Here is a 20,804-nt window from a genome sequence, read left to right as displayed (position 1 = left end):
AAAAAATATCATTAATAAATTTAAGATGCTTTTTATGGAATTAATATGGGGAAAGAAATGTGACTGCCTGTAATAAGAGGGAATTGAATCTAGGGGTTTTTTTCCAGGCTATTGGCTTATGTTATGAAGGGATAATATTGTACTACAGCTTAATTTTTATTTGATTTATCTGAACTTAAATTAGAATAATTTATTCAGCTATGAAGCTAACATGAGCAGTGTTAAAGTGCTTCAGTATTCACTGTATTTTGTTAAGATGTTAAAGGATGCTGCTCATGTAAAAATTAAATTTATGTTACAATTTTTACATGCTTTTATTATTCATAACATTTTAAAATGACTATGTAAAATGCGTAAGTTTTTGTTTGGATTTTTTTTTCTTGTTCTGATATATTTACATTGAACAATACAATGTAATTATAATATCATAAAAAGAGGAAGGGAAATAACATGCTTTGCCATAAAAAAAGAAATATTTTATACTCATTATTACAGAAAGCAGTGCTTCCCAGAGTTAATTCTTATTTCAACTACGACATGCCTTTTAGAAGAACACCAAGTCCAGTGATGCAGAATGCACTGTAAACTTTCAGTTGTTCAGTCACTGAATGGTTCCTCCATTATAAATTCACATTTATCTTGGGGAATCATCTGACTGTGAGGCTATCTGTGGTTTTTGCACAACCTAATTACTTAAGTTTTGAAAGAATGTGGCCTTGTTTAATTTTGCTTGTACCAGGATCAGTACATGACTATGTGCTAGGGTAACCTCAAGCAGTTTGGGCACCTTTAGGGGCCTATGTGAAGTTTAAATGGGGAGGGTTGAGTACTCTGAATTGTAGTGAATTTTCGACTGGAGTTGGGATAAATTTGGAAATGAATAGAAGGCAAAATTTTCAGGCAATCAAAATATAGATACCAAGCAAATTTTAGCATCTACTAAGTTTTGTCATCACTGGATGAGGAATATCTAAATCACAGGTTTGAGTATATACAACCACTCACAGTTGAACACAACTTAAATCACAGTGTGTCTCCCTATGTCTTACTTGTGGCTGTGTGTCATACGTATTTTGTTAGTTATAGCTAGTTATGTATATATATGCTCATGTGAATCAGTATAGAAGTACTTACATATATGTATGTAGAGAAAAATTGGTGGTTTTGTGTTTGTGTATAGCAAGTATAATCATATGGTCACTTATGCCAAAGTCACAATTTGTGTTTATTTCTCTAATCAGTTCTCAAATATACTACAGTTGTAACTGATGCTGGTTAGTGTGATTTTGTAGGTAGTAGACAGCTATGTTGCCTTTTGGGGAAACTGGAGGGAGGGGATGACACAGGTCTAAAAAGGCTTGACCTTTTTGATTTATAAAAATAACTGACTTGGTACAGTGTTTATTGTATTCGTGACGAATATTTGTTTAAAAGCCACTGACATTCTTATTTTTAAAAAGTCTTTATAAGAAAATAATAAGGTACATGAGAACAGACTGTTGCATATTATTTGAATTGAATACCTAAGTGGCCACAATGCACTATAAAAACCCTTGTAATACAACTAAATCCCAGGTTATACAATTGGAAACCAGACATGCGGGTTGTAGCTGCATTATAGAACAACTGCTGAATGACGTTTTGGAAAGAAGTGACAAAGAGGTTGGTTTAGAGGCATTGTGGAAAGTAATGTGAGTACTCAGTGCTGAGATGGATGTTCCTTGGTGAGTTAAAACTAAGGTAAGTAACCATGAGCAGAGTCCTACAGGAATGCTGGAACTCATCAGTTCCACTCAGAGACCCATGTCCGATTCTGAAGTCCACATCCAAAAGGATTGTGGAGATATTGTGGGGAGTTCTGAAGTAGACAGAAGTGATTAAAGCTAGGAGAACATTCTTTTCTTTAAAAGGATCTCTTAAGTATAAATTACTTGTCTGCTAAAGAGAAGCCTGAGTGGTTACAAGGTAACAGTGTAGAGGTGTTTGTTGATCATGCATTAATAAAATATAAAAGTAGTTTACAAGGAAAGCTGATGCCTTTACCATGCATGGTGTCTTTAGGGTGTACTAGGTTTCATCCTGAAGTTACCCAAGTTCTCTTAGCTCCTAGATTATGGTGTTCCTGTCTGTCCTGTCAGATCGATGCACAGACCTATCAGACCAAGCTACAGTTGAACCAAAAATTCAGAGGGATTCCTAGACTGGATTTCACTTGAAAATTTCTAGATAAAACAATTTTGTTCTGAGAAACTAATCTGAAAATTCTGGAGTTACACAGTTTATTTTGAAACAGCTTGGCTGGATTTTTTTTTGTTTGTTTTATGAAGAACGAATAATCTGATTTCAGTCAACTCTGAAATAAGTAGAAAAAATGAGTAATTCTTTTGATATTGCTGTTTCATTCTAGTTTTATGCTTCCATAGGCAGGGTTTTTTTTGTTTTCTCTCAGTGCTTCTTACAACTAAGTGGCCTAGGGAGTTTTGGCAACGTTACTTAGAGAAAAAGAGTCTGACCTACAATTCTTATCTTCAGAAAGATTCAATATATAATTTACTGTATGAATGCATGCATATACACACACATATACACAGAGTTATTTCTGTGCTTGATCCTGAATATGGTTGAGACAGTTATGACCATTGTGCTTGGCGCTAGAATCATATAAGCCTATTGGTAAAATTGTTTAACAGCTTTTATATTCCAGGACGTTCCAAGTTCAGCAGCAAAATATACTGAGGGTTGTGTTGTTAAGAGATGGTGGTAACAATAGAAAAATAATAAGGCTAAGCTACTTCAGATAAAAAGTTAAAAGCTGTTGTTCACATATAAACTAGGGCTAGACAGTACTTGGAATGTTATTGCTTTTATTTACTACAAAATGTGATTTATTTTTAAAAGCTATAAAAATAAATTAATGATAGTAGGAAATTTGGTCCCTGTTGCCTGTTTTTTGTTGTCTAGACTTTTCTTCAAGGTGAAATCCAGGTTGGTACTTAAGCAATTTCACAGAAACATTCTTCACAAACTTTGGAGATAGAAGATTAGCATTTTAAAGAAAAAGCTACGTTTCTGTTTTCAAAATAAGAAATTTAGGAAGGAAATAACATTTTGGTTTTGTATGCAACTTGGCAATGCCATTTCAGGGACTGAGAAAGTAGTTGCATGTTACTTGTTTTTTTTCACTTGTGCATTTTGGCCCTTTATAATGGTGGTAAATAGGCAGGGGAAGAGATTAGACCTGCTCTAGAAATACTTCTCTGTGTTAAGGGAGGGAGGACAGCTTCCATGGTGCAGGAAGTGTCGAGAAGAGGAAGAAGGAGGGAAGCAAGAGAGTACCTTGCAGCATAGCAGCAGTACTGAGAGAGCAGTGAGACAAGCATGGAGCAGACAGAGCTATGCCTCTGTAGCAACATAAACTTACCAGGGACAGGAGGCAGTTGTGTAATGGGCTACAAACCAGCAGCCGTGTTATATGAAATCTGACTGCAAGTTTACTGGATGCAAAGACCTTTCTTCAAAAACAGAGGGAGTAGGTACAGTCCACTATTTTGATTCTCCTCTGCCTCATCAATTAGACATTTTCCTGTTTACAGAAAGTCAGTTATTTCCAGTTCTGTTCCATTATAGCCTGGCTTTCCTACCAGTCCTTGTGGTTTGCTCTTTAGCATACAGGCTTTTTGGAGTACCTGTCTTATCAACCTAACTTGGTAAAGTGAGCCTATGAATGAAAAGTGTAGAAAGCGTGGAGTCCATAAGGAGCCAAGTATCAAAGTCCTTTATTGACCTAGCACCGATCATAGAGGGAGCTTGAAAAAACATTTTAGAATAAGGCTTTCTAGGATTTAGGGCCTTCAAATCTCTTTCCATTGTTCGTATGTCATTCCGCAGTAGCATAAGTGAGAGAACGTGTGTCCTTCTGTCACAAAAACTTCTGATGTGTTAAGGTCTGTTACTCAGAACAATGTTTCTGCCACTATATTCTGGCTCTCTAAATATTTTAAGCGTACGACATTTATTGACACTGAATGTTGTTCCTGCTGTACAGATTCTATGAGAAGATGTTGCAGTATGCTCGATCAGTGTTATAATGCAGCTTGCTTACCATACTATCCCCCATTTATCTAAAAACAACAGAGTTACTTGAATGAAAAATATCTCTTTATACTTCTATGATTTTCTTCTCAGTATAGAAAAGTAGAACTGTAGTCTGATATAAAAGCCATTAATGTGGCTTAGTGTAGCTCCTGCCATGCTGTTGAGAATTAAGACCTACTACTGTAGCCAATTGTTTGAATACCTTTACAGTGGCAGTCTAATTTTTCAAGTGCTTTTCACAAGCTCAGTATTTGTGCATACATACAAATGAAAATGAAGTTCAAAAGAAGTCAACACCCCACAATTCCAAGTTTTTGCTTAAAAAACAGCTGTCACATTGTGAGGAATGGTATTACAAATGGGAACTGAGGTACATAAGACCAGCTGCAGGGAGATGCTTGCATGCCACGTTCCTGAATTGTAATAATTTCTGCTACTCATTGCCTTTGATGAATACTAAATCAATCAGAACATTTATTTTTTTTTAGGCACAAAATACAGACTCCATTGCCAGAAAAAATTTGCAGCATTTATCAGTTCTTTTCCACTGGTAGCCATTTCACTGGTAACCATTTCACAGACATAGGGATAAGAAGGTGAAATTCAAGAAATTCCATTTAAACGTAGGAAAAAGCTTTTTTTTGCATGAGGGAGGTCAAGCAGTAGTTGGCTGGAGAGGTTGTGGAGTCTCCATCTTTGGATATTCCTGACTGGACAATGCTATTGGCATTGTCTCTTTTTGGCCCTGCTTTGAGCAGGGAAGCTGGGCTGGCTGATCTTCAGGAATCCCTTCCAAACTGCAAATCTGTGAAGAGAGACATTTCATTTGATATTGGCACTATGACTTGCAAAAGTTGATGTCTTCTTTCTATGTTATCACCTGATTTTTATTTATTTATTTTTTAATTTGTAAAATTAAATTAATCATCATATGCAATAGTCTATGCTTATATACATATTATGTCTTTGAAACTTAACAACTGCCTTGCCTGTCTGTCTAAGAAATCCAGGGTGGCTTACTTCAGTAAATGGAATTTTATAACACATGTAATATTTATTTGGCATTGCCTCTGTTTCAAGTTTTCTTTGTGTGGTTCTCATGGTTAAATATTACAATGTTAAATTAAAAATACAATGGGGGTTCTTTCACATCCTTGACATATTTCTAATAGGGTTTTAAAATAAGTCGTCTGTTGTGTTCTTTTGTTGTCTCTCAAATGAAAATATGAACTTTTGTAGGTTTAGATTGATTTTTTAGCCATGTTCCTAGCATCAGTGAGTCAGTACTTTTGCTTTGTTTATATCAGAGATTTACTGCCCATTAACTTTGATTCTGTTTCTCTTGAGTGGCTTTACACTCCCAGAAGATTAAATTCTTGTAAATATTTTTCTCTTTGCAGTGAGGAGTTACGGAAAGAAGCGCGACAGCTGAAACGTGAACTGCTGGAAGCCAAGCAGAAAAAAGAAGCTTTAAAACCCAAAGAAAAGGAAGGTAAGAATATGGTTTAGAAAGCGTTATGTAGCTCTCCAGTTAACAGTCCAATTTTAAAGATTTTTAGTAGTTTTGGTTTCCATGTGGTTAATTATGGACACTGTATTGTTGAAATGTACCTTTTTTTTCCCAAGAAAATTAATTTTCCTTAAGAATTATAGTAATGTGAGGATGTCAGTATATAAATTGCAGAAGTATCATTCGCTCTTTCAAAGGAGATAGTATTTGTCCTTCCAAATGTTCTGTAGTTACGGCTGTGTAGTTGGGCAAGCTTCTGCATTTCAAGTATCATAGCATATGATTAAATTCTTTGTTGGGGACATACCTGTTCTGACTTCAGAATGTTATTAAATTCTGACTTGGAAATGTACTTAAATGCAGATGGTTAACTTTGAGCTCAGAGCTACTGACTTCAAACTTTATGCATCTTTTTACACAAGTGGAATTCAGATTCAGGAAGGCGCTTCTTTGTCAGACAAATTTTATATTTTTTTTTCTTGAATAACAGTTTAACTTAATAAAAATTAAAAACAGAGTATCTTGAACTTGTATATGAAATCAGGCACCAAATTTTACAAAGTAGTGGCTCTGAAAAATTTCTAGGAATCATGCTCAATCAGTGAATGAATATAAGCACTCATTGGTGAGATAATGAATGCTGTCACTGGCCATATAAAAAAAGAACTGCAAGCAAAAGTGTAGTAAAGGTAGAGTAGTCCATACATGCAGGTGCGATAAATTCTATCAAATAGTGCCACATATGGCACTTGTAATACTATTACTTAAATATTTTTCCTATTCTGGTGCCAGTTAAGCCAGAGGACTTTCTGCTGAGTAATTTGAATATATCCACCTTTACAGTGACAGATTAAAGTAATACTTGGGCAATACTTATAGTCAGTACTATGGTACAGTTTTGAAGGATACCTTTTTTTCAAGGAAAGGAAGCTTATATACTAGGTTTGTTGCTTTTTTAACTTCCTTCGAAATAAATAACAGGTAGGAAATAAACCTGTTGAAATTCTGTAGATAACAGCTAATGGTGAAAATAATCTTGATATTCGCAGGTTTCCTTTTTATGATTGCTGTCAGAAGGGGTCAGGAAGGGGTCTGTTCCAGTACGTGTTGAGAAAGATATATAGCAGGAAAGAACCTACTCAACAAGGTGTTGGAGTGCCTAACTCAAAATTCTAAAAATAAACACATTCTAAAATCAAGACAAAATTAAAAAGACATTAAATGAGATGCAAATGGTGAAGAGCAAAATGATTAATGAAAATACAGTAACAGGAGATGAATGAGCAAGAAGAGTCTTTGCATGTCTTTGGCTAGACAAACAGGAAATAAGCTTAAATGCTTGTTTTCACTCTGTATTAGTGTAGCGGTTAACTTTGATCATGCAGTTACATACAATCAGGGCATAGACGGAAGCATTCAGGTACAGAACAAGTAACTAGAGACTGCCTAGCTAAGTTACATGCCTTAAAATCTGAACTTGATGGCATTCATTGAAGCATAGTAGGGAGTTGGCTAAAGCAGTCCTAGAAACATTAACAAAACGCTAACAAAATGCGTTAAGAGTATTATTTGTAATCAGAGTAGAAAGAAAGATTACTGGGGAATCTGTGTTTCTTAGATCTGGAGAAGACAACAGATTACCTTTATTAAATTTGGAGACTGAAAAAAAATATATGGGACAGGGAAAGGGAAGATGAAAGTTAAAAATAAAGAAAAATGCAAACTTACATTTGTGTTTTGTTTCCCTTCCTCTAATCCATGTTGGTGCTTTTACTGATTTGATGCAGTAACAAAAGTGTTTCCATTTTTTTTTGGAAGGATTGGTAGATTTTACTGTTTCATGGAAGTTAAAAGCCAGGTTCAGGTAAACGAAATACATTTACCTTGGGAGATCTTGGGAGAAAAAAGGTTATTATAAGTGATTTGTATGTTTCTCACAAATTACGAGTTGCACAAACACAAGATGTTAGGTAGCATTTAGCAACTTAATTCTAGGAAACATGGTACATAGAATGATGAGAGCAGGTCAACAGTGCCATGCTGTTGAAAAAAACTAAAGTGTCCTGTAAAACATATAAAATGGACCTTTATATGCAAGACACACTCATTTTCTATTCAGCCTGAGCAGGTCTTCAGCCTCAATCCTTTGTCCAGTTTTTGTGATTGCACTTGAAAAAAAGGATGCAAGGCATCTTAAGGGAGCACAGAGGAGAGTAACAAAGGTGACTGATGATCTGGAAAGCATAATATTTGAAGATTGTAAGAATTGAGGCTGTTTAGTTTAGAGAAGAGATTACTTTGTAAATGGGGACATACTAACGATCATCAAGAATGTTAAAGGCTACCATAGGAGTAAATTGCTCTATATAATCTCTGTGGAGGGGACAGACAATAATAGGCTTCAATTGTAGCTAAAGAGATTTAGGTTAAATGTTAATGAAAGCTTCCTAAAGGTATGTATTGGAATAGTTGACTTACAAAGTGGAAATTTTCAATAGCAAATCAGGCAAATATTTCTTAGGACTAATATAGAAAAGGCTTATCCTGCTTTTGGGAGGGAGGGGCTTAGATGTTCTGTTTTTCAAGGTTCTGTGAAGCACAGCTTAATCAAAAGAAAAGTAAGATGTGACCTGGCAGGATGTTTTGATGGAAGGAAAAACTGGCACCATGTTAATGGTGATAGTAGTTAGGTGGAGGCATTACCAAAAGCATTGTATTTACCATTGCTTTTGGCATCTTTAAATAAAGCAGTTAAAATAAAAGGACTGGTTGTAGGTCTGCCAAAATAATTCATTAAGGCAGTACTCTCTTTACTTTTTGCTTTCTCTTAAAATAACTTATTCTGTTTATCTAGTGAGCTATTTTGTTTATACCCTGAAAAGAGAAAGGCAACGTCCTGATGATATTTTTGTTTTTGCAGAAGTCTTGCACAAAGAAATGAAATTCACCATATGATCAAAGGAAGTAAAAAAAATCCTCTGGTGGTAGCAAATCAACTTTTACAAAATCCACACCCAAAGAATAAATATAAGAACTCACCAAACAGAATTGATACAGTCTTGAGGGAGAGGAAACTATTCCTACATTTATCTAGATTGAATACGTAGTGCTTAAAGGTGGTGATTGATAGGCAGATGGGAAATACACTGTGTAACTGGCATATAGTTTGGATTATAAATGATTCTGGATTAAATATAAGAGCAGGTTTAGCTAAGATATAATTTCACAACACTAGATGTTTAAAAGATATCAAAACACGATTGTGAAATATCTGAATTCACTGAGCATTACCACATCATCTTTCTATTAGACATTTAGTTGAACAATACATAAATGGTCCTCTGTCTAGCTGTGGATGCTTATTGAGACCGGTAGCATAAAATAGCTGTAAAGTTGCCATAAATACCATGTATATTGACAATACCAATATAACCAATTTAAAAATGTTATCATTGAGGGAAAATATGTAAACAAAATATTTAGTTGTGATCATATTCTCTTCTGTGAATGGCTAGTTTAGCCAAAAGGGATGGCTTTGTAGGATATCCACAAGCAGTTTTGGGGAAGAGGTTTTATTTATAAATAAGTAAGATTTATAATCTCCCATTCCTGCTTCTAAGGGATTTCTCTGGTGTCTAATAAAATCCATATGTTAATAGCTAGGTAAATAATCAAAACTTTTTTAGTTTTCTTCATCCATGCTTTAGTGTTTTTTCTACCTCTAAATACTTTTCCAGCTCTCACTTTGGATACTTTTTTTAGAGCCAGCAGCAATCAAAAGAGCACAAGGCAGAGATTCAAGCTTAAGGAAATTTTTTTAATCTGTCCTTAAAAGTTCAGGAGTCAGATTGTCTTTGCTTATTTATCAGGACAACAGCTCTCTTGGCAGTATTGCCAAAATTCAGACTAAGAGGAAGGAACTGAACTTTTAAATAATGGAAAGATTTTAAAATGTACGTAAGTGTCTTTTGCAGCATTTTACAGGTTACGTTTTATATGTCATTTGAAGTCCCATTTACTTTCATAAATAGATCATTTAGTAAGGAAGTAGATATATTTAATAAATAAACTTACTGTCAAAATTTGTTCAGTAAGGAAGCTTTCTGCCTCTTCAGAATCAAAAAACATTAGCATAATCTGTGCCTTGAGATGCTTGGTTCACATTTGTGACATACAGGAAAAACTAAGATTCTAGAAACACATTTTTGAGAATCTTAGGTTTTATTATTTAAAAGTCAATAGAAACTTAGTTTGATACACCTGAATCCACCTAATGTTCTCAGACATTAACCTTTGATGATTAGACAGCATGCTTAAATTATATTGTAATACAAAATTAATTAAGTGATGAAATTATCAAATGTTTTGCTGTTGGCTGCCTTTGTCTCGACTTCAGCTGATGTCAAAAAGTATAAAAATGCTGGCAGCATCAACTTGCATTTGCTAAATACCTCTTCCCATAATGCTGTCTCTCTCATTAATTACTATGATTTTTAAGTTTGTTAATATGAAGTTTAAAATGGTCAATTTTCATTTCTGGATTTTACCTGCTGCATTTTAGAAATCATTCTGCAGATGTCCTTCACAAGTCTATCAATTTGTTGTCATTTAAATTATACAGAATATCTCATCTGTTGGAAAGAATAAGTACAGGTGCATGTTAGGTACATCTGGTAAGGGATGAAAGTACTTGCAGACTTCAAGGAAAGTTGAAATTTTAATAGGAATTTTAAGGAAAAGATTACATCTACATTAGTTTCTTACTGCAGACCAGATGTGCACTTTGGATGAAGCCATGCTGGAAGGATGCATTCCAGGGGCATATCTGATTAGCTCCAACTGGTAGTCTGAAATAGAATAGCCTCCAAAATATATAGTGAGCATATCAGGGCCTCGGTGTAATAGTTTTGTTCCTGTTTCGTGATGTTGTTAGGTACTGTTGAAGTAACCAAAGTTTTCCTTTCTTTAATGAATTTCAGCCATATAACTAGAGGTGATGCAGAAATACAAAAGTGATGCAGAGATAACTGCCTAAATTTTTAAACTGTTTGTTTGCACGTATGACAAAGCTTTTATTTTCATCATAGTTTGTATGGAGCCAAAAGCAGCTTTCTGAAGTTTGCCTTTTTTGCTCTAAGCCAGATACTCTTATTTTTCTCTAAAGACTGTTGTAACATTTCAGTTCTGAATCATCAGCTTTGAAGAAGATACAGATTAAAATAGAGACTGTATATTATAAAAGTAGCTTCTGACTGCTAACCTAATAATACTGCTGTTTTGTGGCAATATTGGAGACGTACTTAAAGCAGCATAATTTTATTGAGCAAAAGTCTCAAAACACTTAAGAATTATAAGTAAGTATTTATAAAATTAGCATGGTACTGTATCTTAAACTTCACTTTGATCGTGTAATGTTACCTCACTATATTGTAATTCATGGTTGCTGTGTTATCAAAATTGAAAAAGGACTGTGTATTTACACTGGATCTTATGACTATTGGAAAAACATTGTTAGAAAACCATTTATTCGTAATCAAGTAGCAAAAGTAAATGTCACTAAATACCAGATTATAGTACAGGAAGTACTAGTTAGGAGGTTGGAAGAAAAGGTATGGAAAATGTAAATGAAAATAAATTTTCATGTTGGAATGTTAATTTTTTTTTGTATTAAGGAAAAATATTCTAATGCACAAACTTATAAAGAAATTGGGAAAAGATATTTCAGGTTTATACTACAAAACAAACTGAACATGAATTTATTTTATTATGTGGGTGTAATTCTGTGGTCATTGCTGCAAAGGCATTAACTGTATCACAAAAAAAGATGCTGAACAATTGGATACAAATGGACAACCTCCATCCCCCAAAACTAGCGGAAGGCTGCATGAACTTATTTATTAGGAGATACTTGAAGATATGCCTAGTTTAGGTAGGGAGTGGGATGGAAGGGTGGAATCTTAAGTATTTAAAGACAGTAAGTGAAAGGAATGAAGAATACCTTCTTTGTGAAACAGACATTTACATGTGAAGAACAACAGAAGAGACTTTAGAAACACTTTAGTTTGAATATAATGAAATCTAGCAGCAGTAAAAAACAGTGGTTTACCTGAGCAAGTGATTTTGCCCCAAAGTTAAAGCATTTATTGTATCTCACTTCAGAATTTTTTGTTTATTGGCCTGGATTTTCACCAGCGCAGTAGAGCTGTCAGCATGCAAGACAGTCTGCTAAATGTATACCAGTTTACCTATTCCCCATCAGTTTACATATAAGAAATTGCATATATTTAAAATGGAGTGCTATCAGGAAATTAATGTGCATGTAGAAAGAGATTTTTTCCATTATTCTCTGCCTGTCCTCTTGGGGAATGTGGGATGGAGAGTGAGATGTGTCATGCTGTATCAGGTATGTCTGTGCAGATGGTGGAGACGCTTGCACAGTGTCTGCCTACACCCTGAGCTGGCTACATTAGGGAAAAATGCTAGTTCAGAGGCTGTGTAACTGCATTAATATGATTCTGTGCTTGATTAATAAAAACTGCATCTCAGCCAAAACTTGTGACCATAGCAGGAGAAATTCACTGAAGACCACAGAACTGTGAGAATAAGGCTGCTTAGGTCATACTGGACTTTTTTGCAGGATCAGGATTTCAGAGGTCATTAATGAACATGTGGCAGCATGACACATCTATTTTACATTCATTTGCAGATCTTTATTAGTTTTGGTATCACATTTAGCATCACTATTTCAACTGTTTCATGCCACATACTATGCATACATTTTTTTTTTTCTCCCTGTATTCAGAGTTTAGAGTAATTAAGGAAGATTGAGGGGTGAAAATTTAAGTGTTCACATTGTTGCAACAGGACAGAGGGAAAAAAGCTAATTCCCCCTGTACATGTTTGATTATAACCATCCTTCCAATTTGTGAATAAGATTGTTGACTATGCCAGACTGCTGTCAAGACCTTACTTTAAATAAGATGTTTTTCTTTTATGTGACATTTTCTGAGGTGATGCCAGAAATTACATCAAACACTATAATTTGAGCGCTGAATTACTTCAGCATTTTGAAGTACTTAATAAAATATGTGAAAAAGATACACTTTTCAAAGTTCTGTAGTGTAAACCTGTGAATATGCTTCAATGAAATTTGCTTTAGACAAATACCATCTGCCCAGTTGTTTAATAACCATTTGGTGGTTTTGAATAGTAGTAGTATTTAAGAAGTAGTAATTTAATTTTTCTTGTTAAAACAGTTTGTAAGCTATCTGATAATGTGGGGATAATGAAATTTAATTGTTACACATGAAAAAACAGAAAAGCTACAAATTACTGTCTGAGCAGAGAAACATAACAACTACTGTAGAAACCAACATCCAAGTGCAAGAACTGTACTGAGGCATGAAAATTTTCTGCTTTGCTTTTAGTTGTGGTATGGTAATCAAATGATTGAAGTGTTTAACTCTCAAAATCTAGCAAGGATGCCAATTTAAGATTATCTTTTAATTCTGTTTTATTATTAAATTTTCATAATGTCAGTGGCACTTATATCTGTAAGTCCTGTCTTACATGGACAAATGCTTTCTTGAAGTCCGAAACAGAGTTTGCGCCCTTGAGAACATCATGAAAACAATGAAATCCACATTTTTGTGGTTTGGGAATTATGCAGCATAAATACATTCAGCACAAAGATTTTGCAGTATATACCATATAGCTGCATTGTACCAAAGTATGCATTTTGAATGTGTCGCTTGTACAAACCTCTGTGTTTTCTTGCCCTATTTACACTTTTTTCCTCATTTAATCTCATTGAGTAATACCCAGCATCCCTATTCAGAACCTTCTCTGCTAAAGTGAATGCTTTTTCCTCTTGTCTCTGTATCTGCAAAAGAAAAGACAAAACCCACGCTATAAGTAAGCCAGCTTTGATTTTAGTATTAATCCTAAGTATGTGCTCAAAATCAGATGACATTAGAAGAAAAAAAAAACATGGCTTAGAGTGGGACTATGTGCCTAAACACTGTCAAAGTTCAGAAAAGGTTCATTAAAAACTTTTGCATATTAAAATCTACACTGTTTTACAAACTGGTGGGCTCTGCTCTTTCAAATAAATGTTTTGAAGCTCTAGGAATTACTTCTAAGATCGTACTATTTGAGTTGGCTAAATGAACTAGAAAGTTTGTTCTACAATGGTTGCTTTTTCCATTGTAGCAAACTGAAAATCCAGTAATCAGTCCAACCCTGGAAGCTCATTCTGTAAGCAAATCTATTTCAGTTATGCATAGTTACTAAATATTTCCTGACTCTCACCTGACTTGTAAGCAAACAGTGGCTCTTCAGGAAGTTAAGCTGGCCAGGGCTATAATGACAGTAACTGAATAGTAGTCAAAGGTGCAAAAAAACCCCACAGGCAGAATTAGTCCTAAACACAAGTATACTGGAGAGTGTGTCATAAAAGGAGCTAGAGATATGTGGATGTCTACGGGGATATGGTATCATTGGCATCCTGGAAACATGATGGGATGGCTCCTATGACTGGAGTGTTGGAATGGAAGGTCATAGGCTCTTTAGGAATGACAGACCAGGAAGACTAGTAGCTATTTATGTCAGTGACAGGCTGGAGTGTATGGAGCTCTGGCTGGGGACAAGTGATCAGTCAACAGAGAGCTTGTGAATGAGGGTCAGAGGGAGAACTGCGGTAGGGGGATTACTATGGGGGTCTGCTACAGGCCACCCAATCAGGCGGATTCTGTGGACGAAGCGCTCTATAGACAGCTAGGAATAGCGTCACGTTTGCAGGACCTTGTTCTCATGGGGGACTTCAACCACCCTGATATCTGTTGGAGGGACGGTATGGCCCAGCACACCGCAATGCAGGAGGTTCCCCAGTTGTGTGGAAGACAGTTTCCTTCTACAAGTAATAGAGGAGCCGACAAGGAGAGGTGCCATGCTTGACCTCGTGCTCACCAACAGGGAAGGGCTGGTTGGAAATGTGATGCTCCAGGGCAGCCTTGGTGTAGTGATCATGAGATGGTCAAGTTTGAGATCCTCAGGACAGTGAGAAGAGCGTGCAGCAAGCTCACTGCCCTGGACTTCAAGAGAGCAGACTTTGGCCTCTTCAGGAACCTGCTTAGGAAGGTTCCATGGGATATAGCCCTAGAGGGCAGGGGGGCCCAAGACTGTTGGTTGATATTCAAGGATCACCTGCTACAAGCTCAGGAGTGTTGTGTCCCAGCTAGAAGGAAATACAGCAGGAAGGCCAGAAAGCCTCCACGGATGGATAAGGAGCTGCTAAGAAAACTTAGAAGGAAAAAAAAAGCTTATAAAAGGTGGAAGTGAGGACAGGCAGCCTGGGAGCAATAAAGGGACATTGTCTGGAAAGCTAGGGACCAGGTCAGGAAAGCTAAGGCTGAGTCTGACCAGGGATGTCAAGGGTAACAAGAACGACTTCTATAGGTATGTTGCCACCAAAAGGATGTCTAGGGATAATGTGGGCCCTCTCCAGAAGGAAACGGGAGAACTGGCTTGTGAGGTGGGCTGATGCCAACCTTATGAAGTTTAACCATGCCAAGTGCAAGGTCCTACACCTGGGTTGGAGCAATCCCAGGCACAGCTACAGGTTGGGCAGAGAAGAGATTCAGAGCAGCCCTGTGGAGAAGGACTTGGGGGTGTTGGTCAATGAGAAACTGAACATGAGCCGGCTTCAGTGTGTGCTCACAGCCCAGAAAGCCAACCGTATCCTGGGCTGCATTAAAAAGAGCGTGACCAGCAGGTCGAAGGAGGTGATCCTGCCCGTCTACTCTGCTCTTATGAGACCTCACTTTGGAGTATTGTGTGCAGTTCTGGTGTCCTCAACATAAAAAGGACGTGGAGCTGTTGGAACAAGTCCAGAGGAGGGTCACGAGGATGATCAGGGGAAGGGAGCACCTCCTGTATGAAGACAGGCTGAGGAAGTTGGGGCTGTTCAGCCTGGAGACCTCATAGCAGCCTTCCAGCATCTGAAGGGGGCCTTCTAGGGATGCTGGGGAGGGACTCTTCATTAGGGAATGTAGTGCTAGGACAAGGGGTAACAGGTTCAAACTGAAACGGGAAGTTCAGGTTAGATATAAGGAGAGTTTCTTTACTGTTAGTGTGGTGAGGCACTGGAATGGGTTGCCCAGCAATGTCGTGAATGGACCATCCCTGGCGGTGTTCAAGGCTGGGTTGGACAGAGCCTTGGCTGACATGGTCTAGTGTGAGGTGTCCCTGGCCATGGCAGGGGGCTCGAACTAGATGATCTTTAGGTCCTTTCCAACCCAAACCATTCTATGAGTCTATAAATTCTTACAAGCATAACATCATCTTGTATTTTCTAGTATGTTCATTTTTATATTATTTTACTGTAAAATAATATTTTTATTTTCATAGACATAGTATTTAGTGCTTCCTGGATATTAAAATATCCTGGGTTGTTTTTATTTTCCTGGATTCTGGAAGAAGTGTTTTATCTGTCTTAGATCTTGATTATAGAAAGTGGCTTTATGTTCTCCATCTGTCACTTCTGATAGGAATTCCATTTTAATTCATGAAATATTAAGTAATATTAGAATTTGTTTTGTATTTTGTAAGAATTTTATTTGTTTTGGATCAAAAATAGTTTTTCTTTTCAAGATCTCAATCTTATTAAGATTTTTTAAACCAGTACTGCGTATCTCTATAATTCCAGAAGAATGCAATATAAACTGAATCTTGATGAATAGCTGAAAGTGGAATGTACTGCACAAATACAGGAATGTGGCTTAGATGTTTTATTTTAATGCACAAAAACATTTACTCATAACTTCTTTCATTTCAAACAAGGAGTAGCCCAGTGTTTTTGAGTTTTTTTGTTTTCCCCACGGTATTTAGTTTAGCTATATCATGTATTTCTTGAAATTTCTATCCAGAAGGTCTTTTATCACCTGTCATGTGAGTTGCTAAAGAATATTCTTGAGGTACTGACAAAAGTTAATGAGTCCACCATGTTTCAAACCATGGAAACCATGCTAAATAAACTGGGGTGCTGTTTCCTACAGATTTCTTTGTACAGTCTCCTTGTTATCTCAGTTCTGCATGAACTCATGATGATATATGCAAAGTGCATTTTAGCAGTTTATGGGATTACTTTGTGAAATTCAGTATATCAGGAATGTTTTGCAAGGTGAGATACTTAAGTCTATTTGTGTAAAAATCTTCATGCTAGCTGTGCATTATCAAAGAAAAAACATACACCAAAATTGTTTCACTGACCCTTGTCAGCACTGTATGGTCTTTCTTTTTTATAGTGAAATTGAACTGTGTGTTTTCCTCTGTCACAATAAATATTATTTCTACCATTCTGAAGGTTAGCGCTGTTTCTGTTAATAATTTCAGCAAACTGCTTCTTTTTCCAGCAAATGTTTTATGGGCAGCTTCATTATCTCTTTCTTAAAAAGAAGAAACAAAACCTCTAGATTTTATATGGATTCTGTCCTTTATTACAATGACAGTCATTATTGCAAGTTTTGTCAAGACTGATACAAAAACCAAAATGATAAAATAACAAATTTCATACTGTGGAAACTTGTATGCATACTGTCAGAAGTACCTTTGTCTCGAATTGTACATTATCTGTACCATAACTGGTGTGCATGCTAAGCAAAAATTACCCCATCTGCAGTGCTAGAAATAAAGCACAGCCTTTAAAGCCAATATGAATGCATGCATAAGCAGTGATCGTACTCTTCTAACCTGCAGGCCTAAAACTCATACTGCTTGGTTTTAAGAAAGTGTAAAATAAAGTTCAGTTGCAGTTTCTGAAATAAGGTATGTCTGATGCAATTTTTGTTGAGTGTTTATTATGCTATTAAATTTACCTGGTGTTTTAGGAATTAAGCTTAAAATTGTTAAGCTTTCTCTCCTGCTCCACTTCCTATTTAGAGGTTGATCCAAAACCATCCAGACTGCCATTCAGTTCAGTTCAGCACCCTTGGATCAAGTTCTCATGTGTTTGTTATGCTGCAATTTTGCAGTTAAAAATTGATATAATTTGAACTGTTCCTAATTTAAGTGTGAGCAAAATAAACCCTTCAGTATACTGGGTTTTCTAAATCAATCTTCCTTTCTGGTTTAAAGACTTAGGAAATGTCTTCCTTAGTTTCAGGCTACCATTGGAAGCTGCGTCCCAAAACCACAGTTTTAGGTTAGATTACAACATCAGGTTGGTATATGTTGCTCTTTAAAGGAGTATTTTAAGATGGAAGAATCTATCTGAAAAAAAATAAATTACTTAAATTCTAGTGGTTTTGTCACAGTAAGATGCAGGATCTCTTGGCAGTAGTTCAAGCTAGTTGAGGTAAGTAGCAATGTACTTACAACTTCCGTAAGTAGAATGAAGTTTATTTTCAATAAGAAAGGTTATATTTTTCCTTTTTTTTTTTTCCCCTCATCTTCCTTACCAACAGAATGTGTACAACTTGTTCAAACTGGGAGAAAAAGAAATCTTTCTTTGCCTGATGCTATTTACACTTTGTGATGGATGAGAAGCCTCTTGCAAGACTCCTCTTACGTCAACTAGCATCTTCTGCACCCTGCCATACTTAAATTCACTGCTGTGCATCCGTTGTCATGTTTAATTCAATTTTGTCTGAATAAATCCTCTTACATTAAGGAGTTAGGAGCTTAAATATCTTAATACTGATGTAATGATCCTTGCAGTTTTGCTGGATCATCAAGCTGGACCTATGTTTGTCAAACTTGATGTGAAGGTCAGGTCCATCGTAGAGTGCTTTGGATCCTCTTTTTTTCCAACTCTGCTGCAAAAGATTTGGAGGTGTTCTGGGATGATGGCTATGAGATACAAAGTAGCAGCTGGCAGTCTATTTTTACATTTTAAAAGGATTTTTACATTTCTAATGTGTTCTTCCCACCAACAGATCTCTCTTCCAGATGTTTTCTTTTGCTTGCTAATTGCTCGAGTTTATTCATGCAGACATGAAATAATTTTATCAAAGAATTGCTACTTAGCAAGACAATGTTTATTTTAAAAAGACACTGTGGGTTTGAAATGATTGGAGTTTTCAGAAATTTTAAAGTGTGCTAGAACTCCATTGACTTAGGGGCTCATGAAAATCCTTCCTGTTGTATTACTTGCTTTTAATATGGAGTAATAGACTGTAAGGCCTCATGGAGGAACCAGCATGTCTTTAGGTTATCTTAATGAAAGCTGCAGAAACACGATACGTACAAGTGTATAACTGGTTTGTTTGACTTACTCTGAAGTTAATTCAGGTGTATCTGATTACCTTTGGTCTGACTTACGAAAAGGCTTTCCTGGGAGGCAGAGAGAATGAAGTTGGGCATTAGAAAAACTCTGACAGGCGAAGACCCAAGAAAACAATAATCTCAAGAGAAGGCTCAAACTGAAATCTAAATTATTTGTGTTAACAGTAAGTGACAACCATATGAGTATGATAAAATAGACAAACACACAACTGCAGGGGAATTTAACCTATTTGTATGAGAATTCTATTTATGCTGCACTAGATTAAACTGAAACCTTAGTCAAAAGACATCTATGACTAACGATCACATCTTCTTTAAATTCAACATATGTATATCAAAGGTTGGATCCAAGGTTTAAACATTTATGGCCAGCTTGAGACTTGCATTTTCATAAGTTTACAGGAACACTCTTCTCAGTTCTTTTGTACGTCATGCATGGTGAATTACTGGGTAAATGGGATTCAATTCAAAGGAGCCTTTAAATAAATGTCACCTGAAAGTTTGTTTTCTATAAGAAAATAGGTGGTTTTGTAGTTCAAGTTATTTATCTAGAAGCTAAATATTAGTAAAACAAGGCAGTATGTTGTTTCCACACAGTCAACAAGTCTGATTTGATACATTTATGCAAAAAGTAGTGGTTTGTCTTCCCAAGGTGTTGGTCTTGAATTAAGAATGGAGTTTCTTATTAGGAGAAGAGAGAGAGAGATAATTGGGGGGGAAGTGGAGCTGAGCCCTTATGATTGTCGTTTTATGCTGTGCTCTGTTACTCTCTTCAGTTTATCTGATGTTATGCTGCATGATATTTTATGGCAGATTTCATTCATTCGGCTGTTTAATCATCCCTAAATGTGTATATGCATGTATCTTTTTTGGTCATTCTGGAAGATGGCTTTTTTCTTTCTTTATCTTGCTGTAATCCTCTGTTCTTGATTATATCCAACATGTCAGCCAGGAAACAGGGAAAATAAACAACTCTGAATGGTATTGTGTATGGCTGTTTTCCCTGATATTCTTTAAGTACATACATGCAACATATAAATTGGGATAAAAAAGAAATAATATATTTCATTTGTGGAAATATATAAAAATATTTTATATGTAGATATACCATTACAGATGTATTTCTCTTTATTATAAGTTCTGTGTTTATAACTCTTATAAAAACTTCAGGTGAGAAAGAAATTTTGTTTGAAACCAGTTTTCTCTGTATATCTGTCAGCAGTCATCTAAAAAACCCCCATTATACAGAGTTTGATTTAGGTTTACAGTTCATCAGGCCATATATCCTGAAATTTGTTGAAACAATTTCCTCCATAAATATTTTCTGTTCATCATTTGCAGTGGACATCTGGAGGTTTTATTCTTCTGTTCCTTATCAGGAATAACAATCTCATAAATATGTGTAAATAAATAAATTTCAAGTGTACTAAATCAGTTTGTGAAATGTCTTAATGCTATTCAAGGGGAAGAAAATGTGACCGTATGGTGTTGATCAGATCTGAGATAAAGTTTTTGCCCTGTTAAATTCTTAATTTGTCATGGCAGTGGATATTCTGCAGAGAAGCAGCTGTTAAAAAAAATGAAGGAGTGTAGCTGTTGACTAGTCCAGGTATTACTATATTGCTATAGAGTTCTTTTCTTGATTGACATGGCTAATTTTGTTTAAAGTAAAAATGCTATGGGTTTTTTCTTTATTGCAAGATCAAGGATTTAATTTGTGGCTGCTTCAGCCTACAAAACAGGAAGACTCTGAATTTGTCTGTAGGCAATAGTCATCTGTATTTGTCTCTGCTGTAACAAAAAGTCACATAATATTAATACATGTAACAGTTCAGCTGCTCCAGAAAAAGATCTTCAGAAATTAAGATGAACTTGTTAAAGGAATTTCAACAGTTTTCATTTCTCATCTTAACATCAG

General features: G+C 35.9%; 1 protein-coding gene across 2 annotated transcripts in view; it reads left to right on the top strand.

The window, feature by feature from the left end:
- The window catches only part of CWC27 (CWC27 spliceosome associated cyclophilin), a 123,726-nt gene that overhangs the window by 77,587 nt on the left and 25,335 nt on the right, over positions 1–20,804 (top strand). The window contains exons 11-12 of one of the 2 annotated variants that reach the window (XM_061475704.1): positions 5,496–5,587; positions 6,655–6,731. In XM_061475704.1, the coding sequence (XP_061331688.1) occupies positions 5,496–5,587; positions 6,655–6,716 (154 nt within the window). In that variant the 3' untranslated portion in view covers positions 6,717–6,731. Of the gene's footprint in view, positions 1–5,495; positions 5,588–6,654; positions 6,732–20,804 lie in introns of those variants that run through there. The other variant, XM_061475703.1, reaches the window with a different exon arrangement.

This window comes from Pezoporus flaviventris, unplaced genomic scaffold (genome assembly GCF_033815535.1).
Source record: "Pezoporus flaviventris isolate CSIRO_AGI_PZ_B2104156 unplaced genomic scaffold, CSIRO_AGI_Pfla_v1 ptg000089l, whole genome shotgun sequence".
Taxonomy (NCBI): Eukaryota; Metazoa; Chordata; class Aves; order Psittaciformes; family Psittacidae; genus Pezoporus; species Pezoporus flaviventris.
Note: the sequence above shows the minus strand (reverse complement) of the source record. Positions and strands in the feature narration are given on the sequence as shown.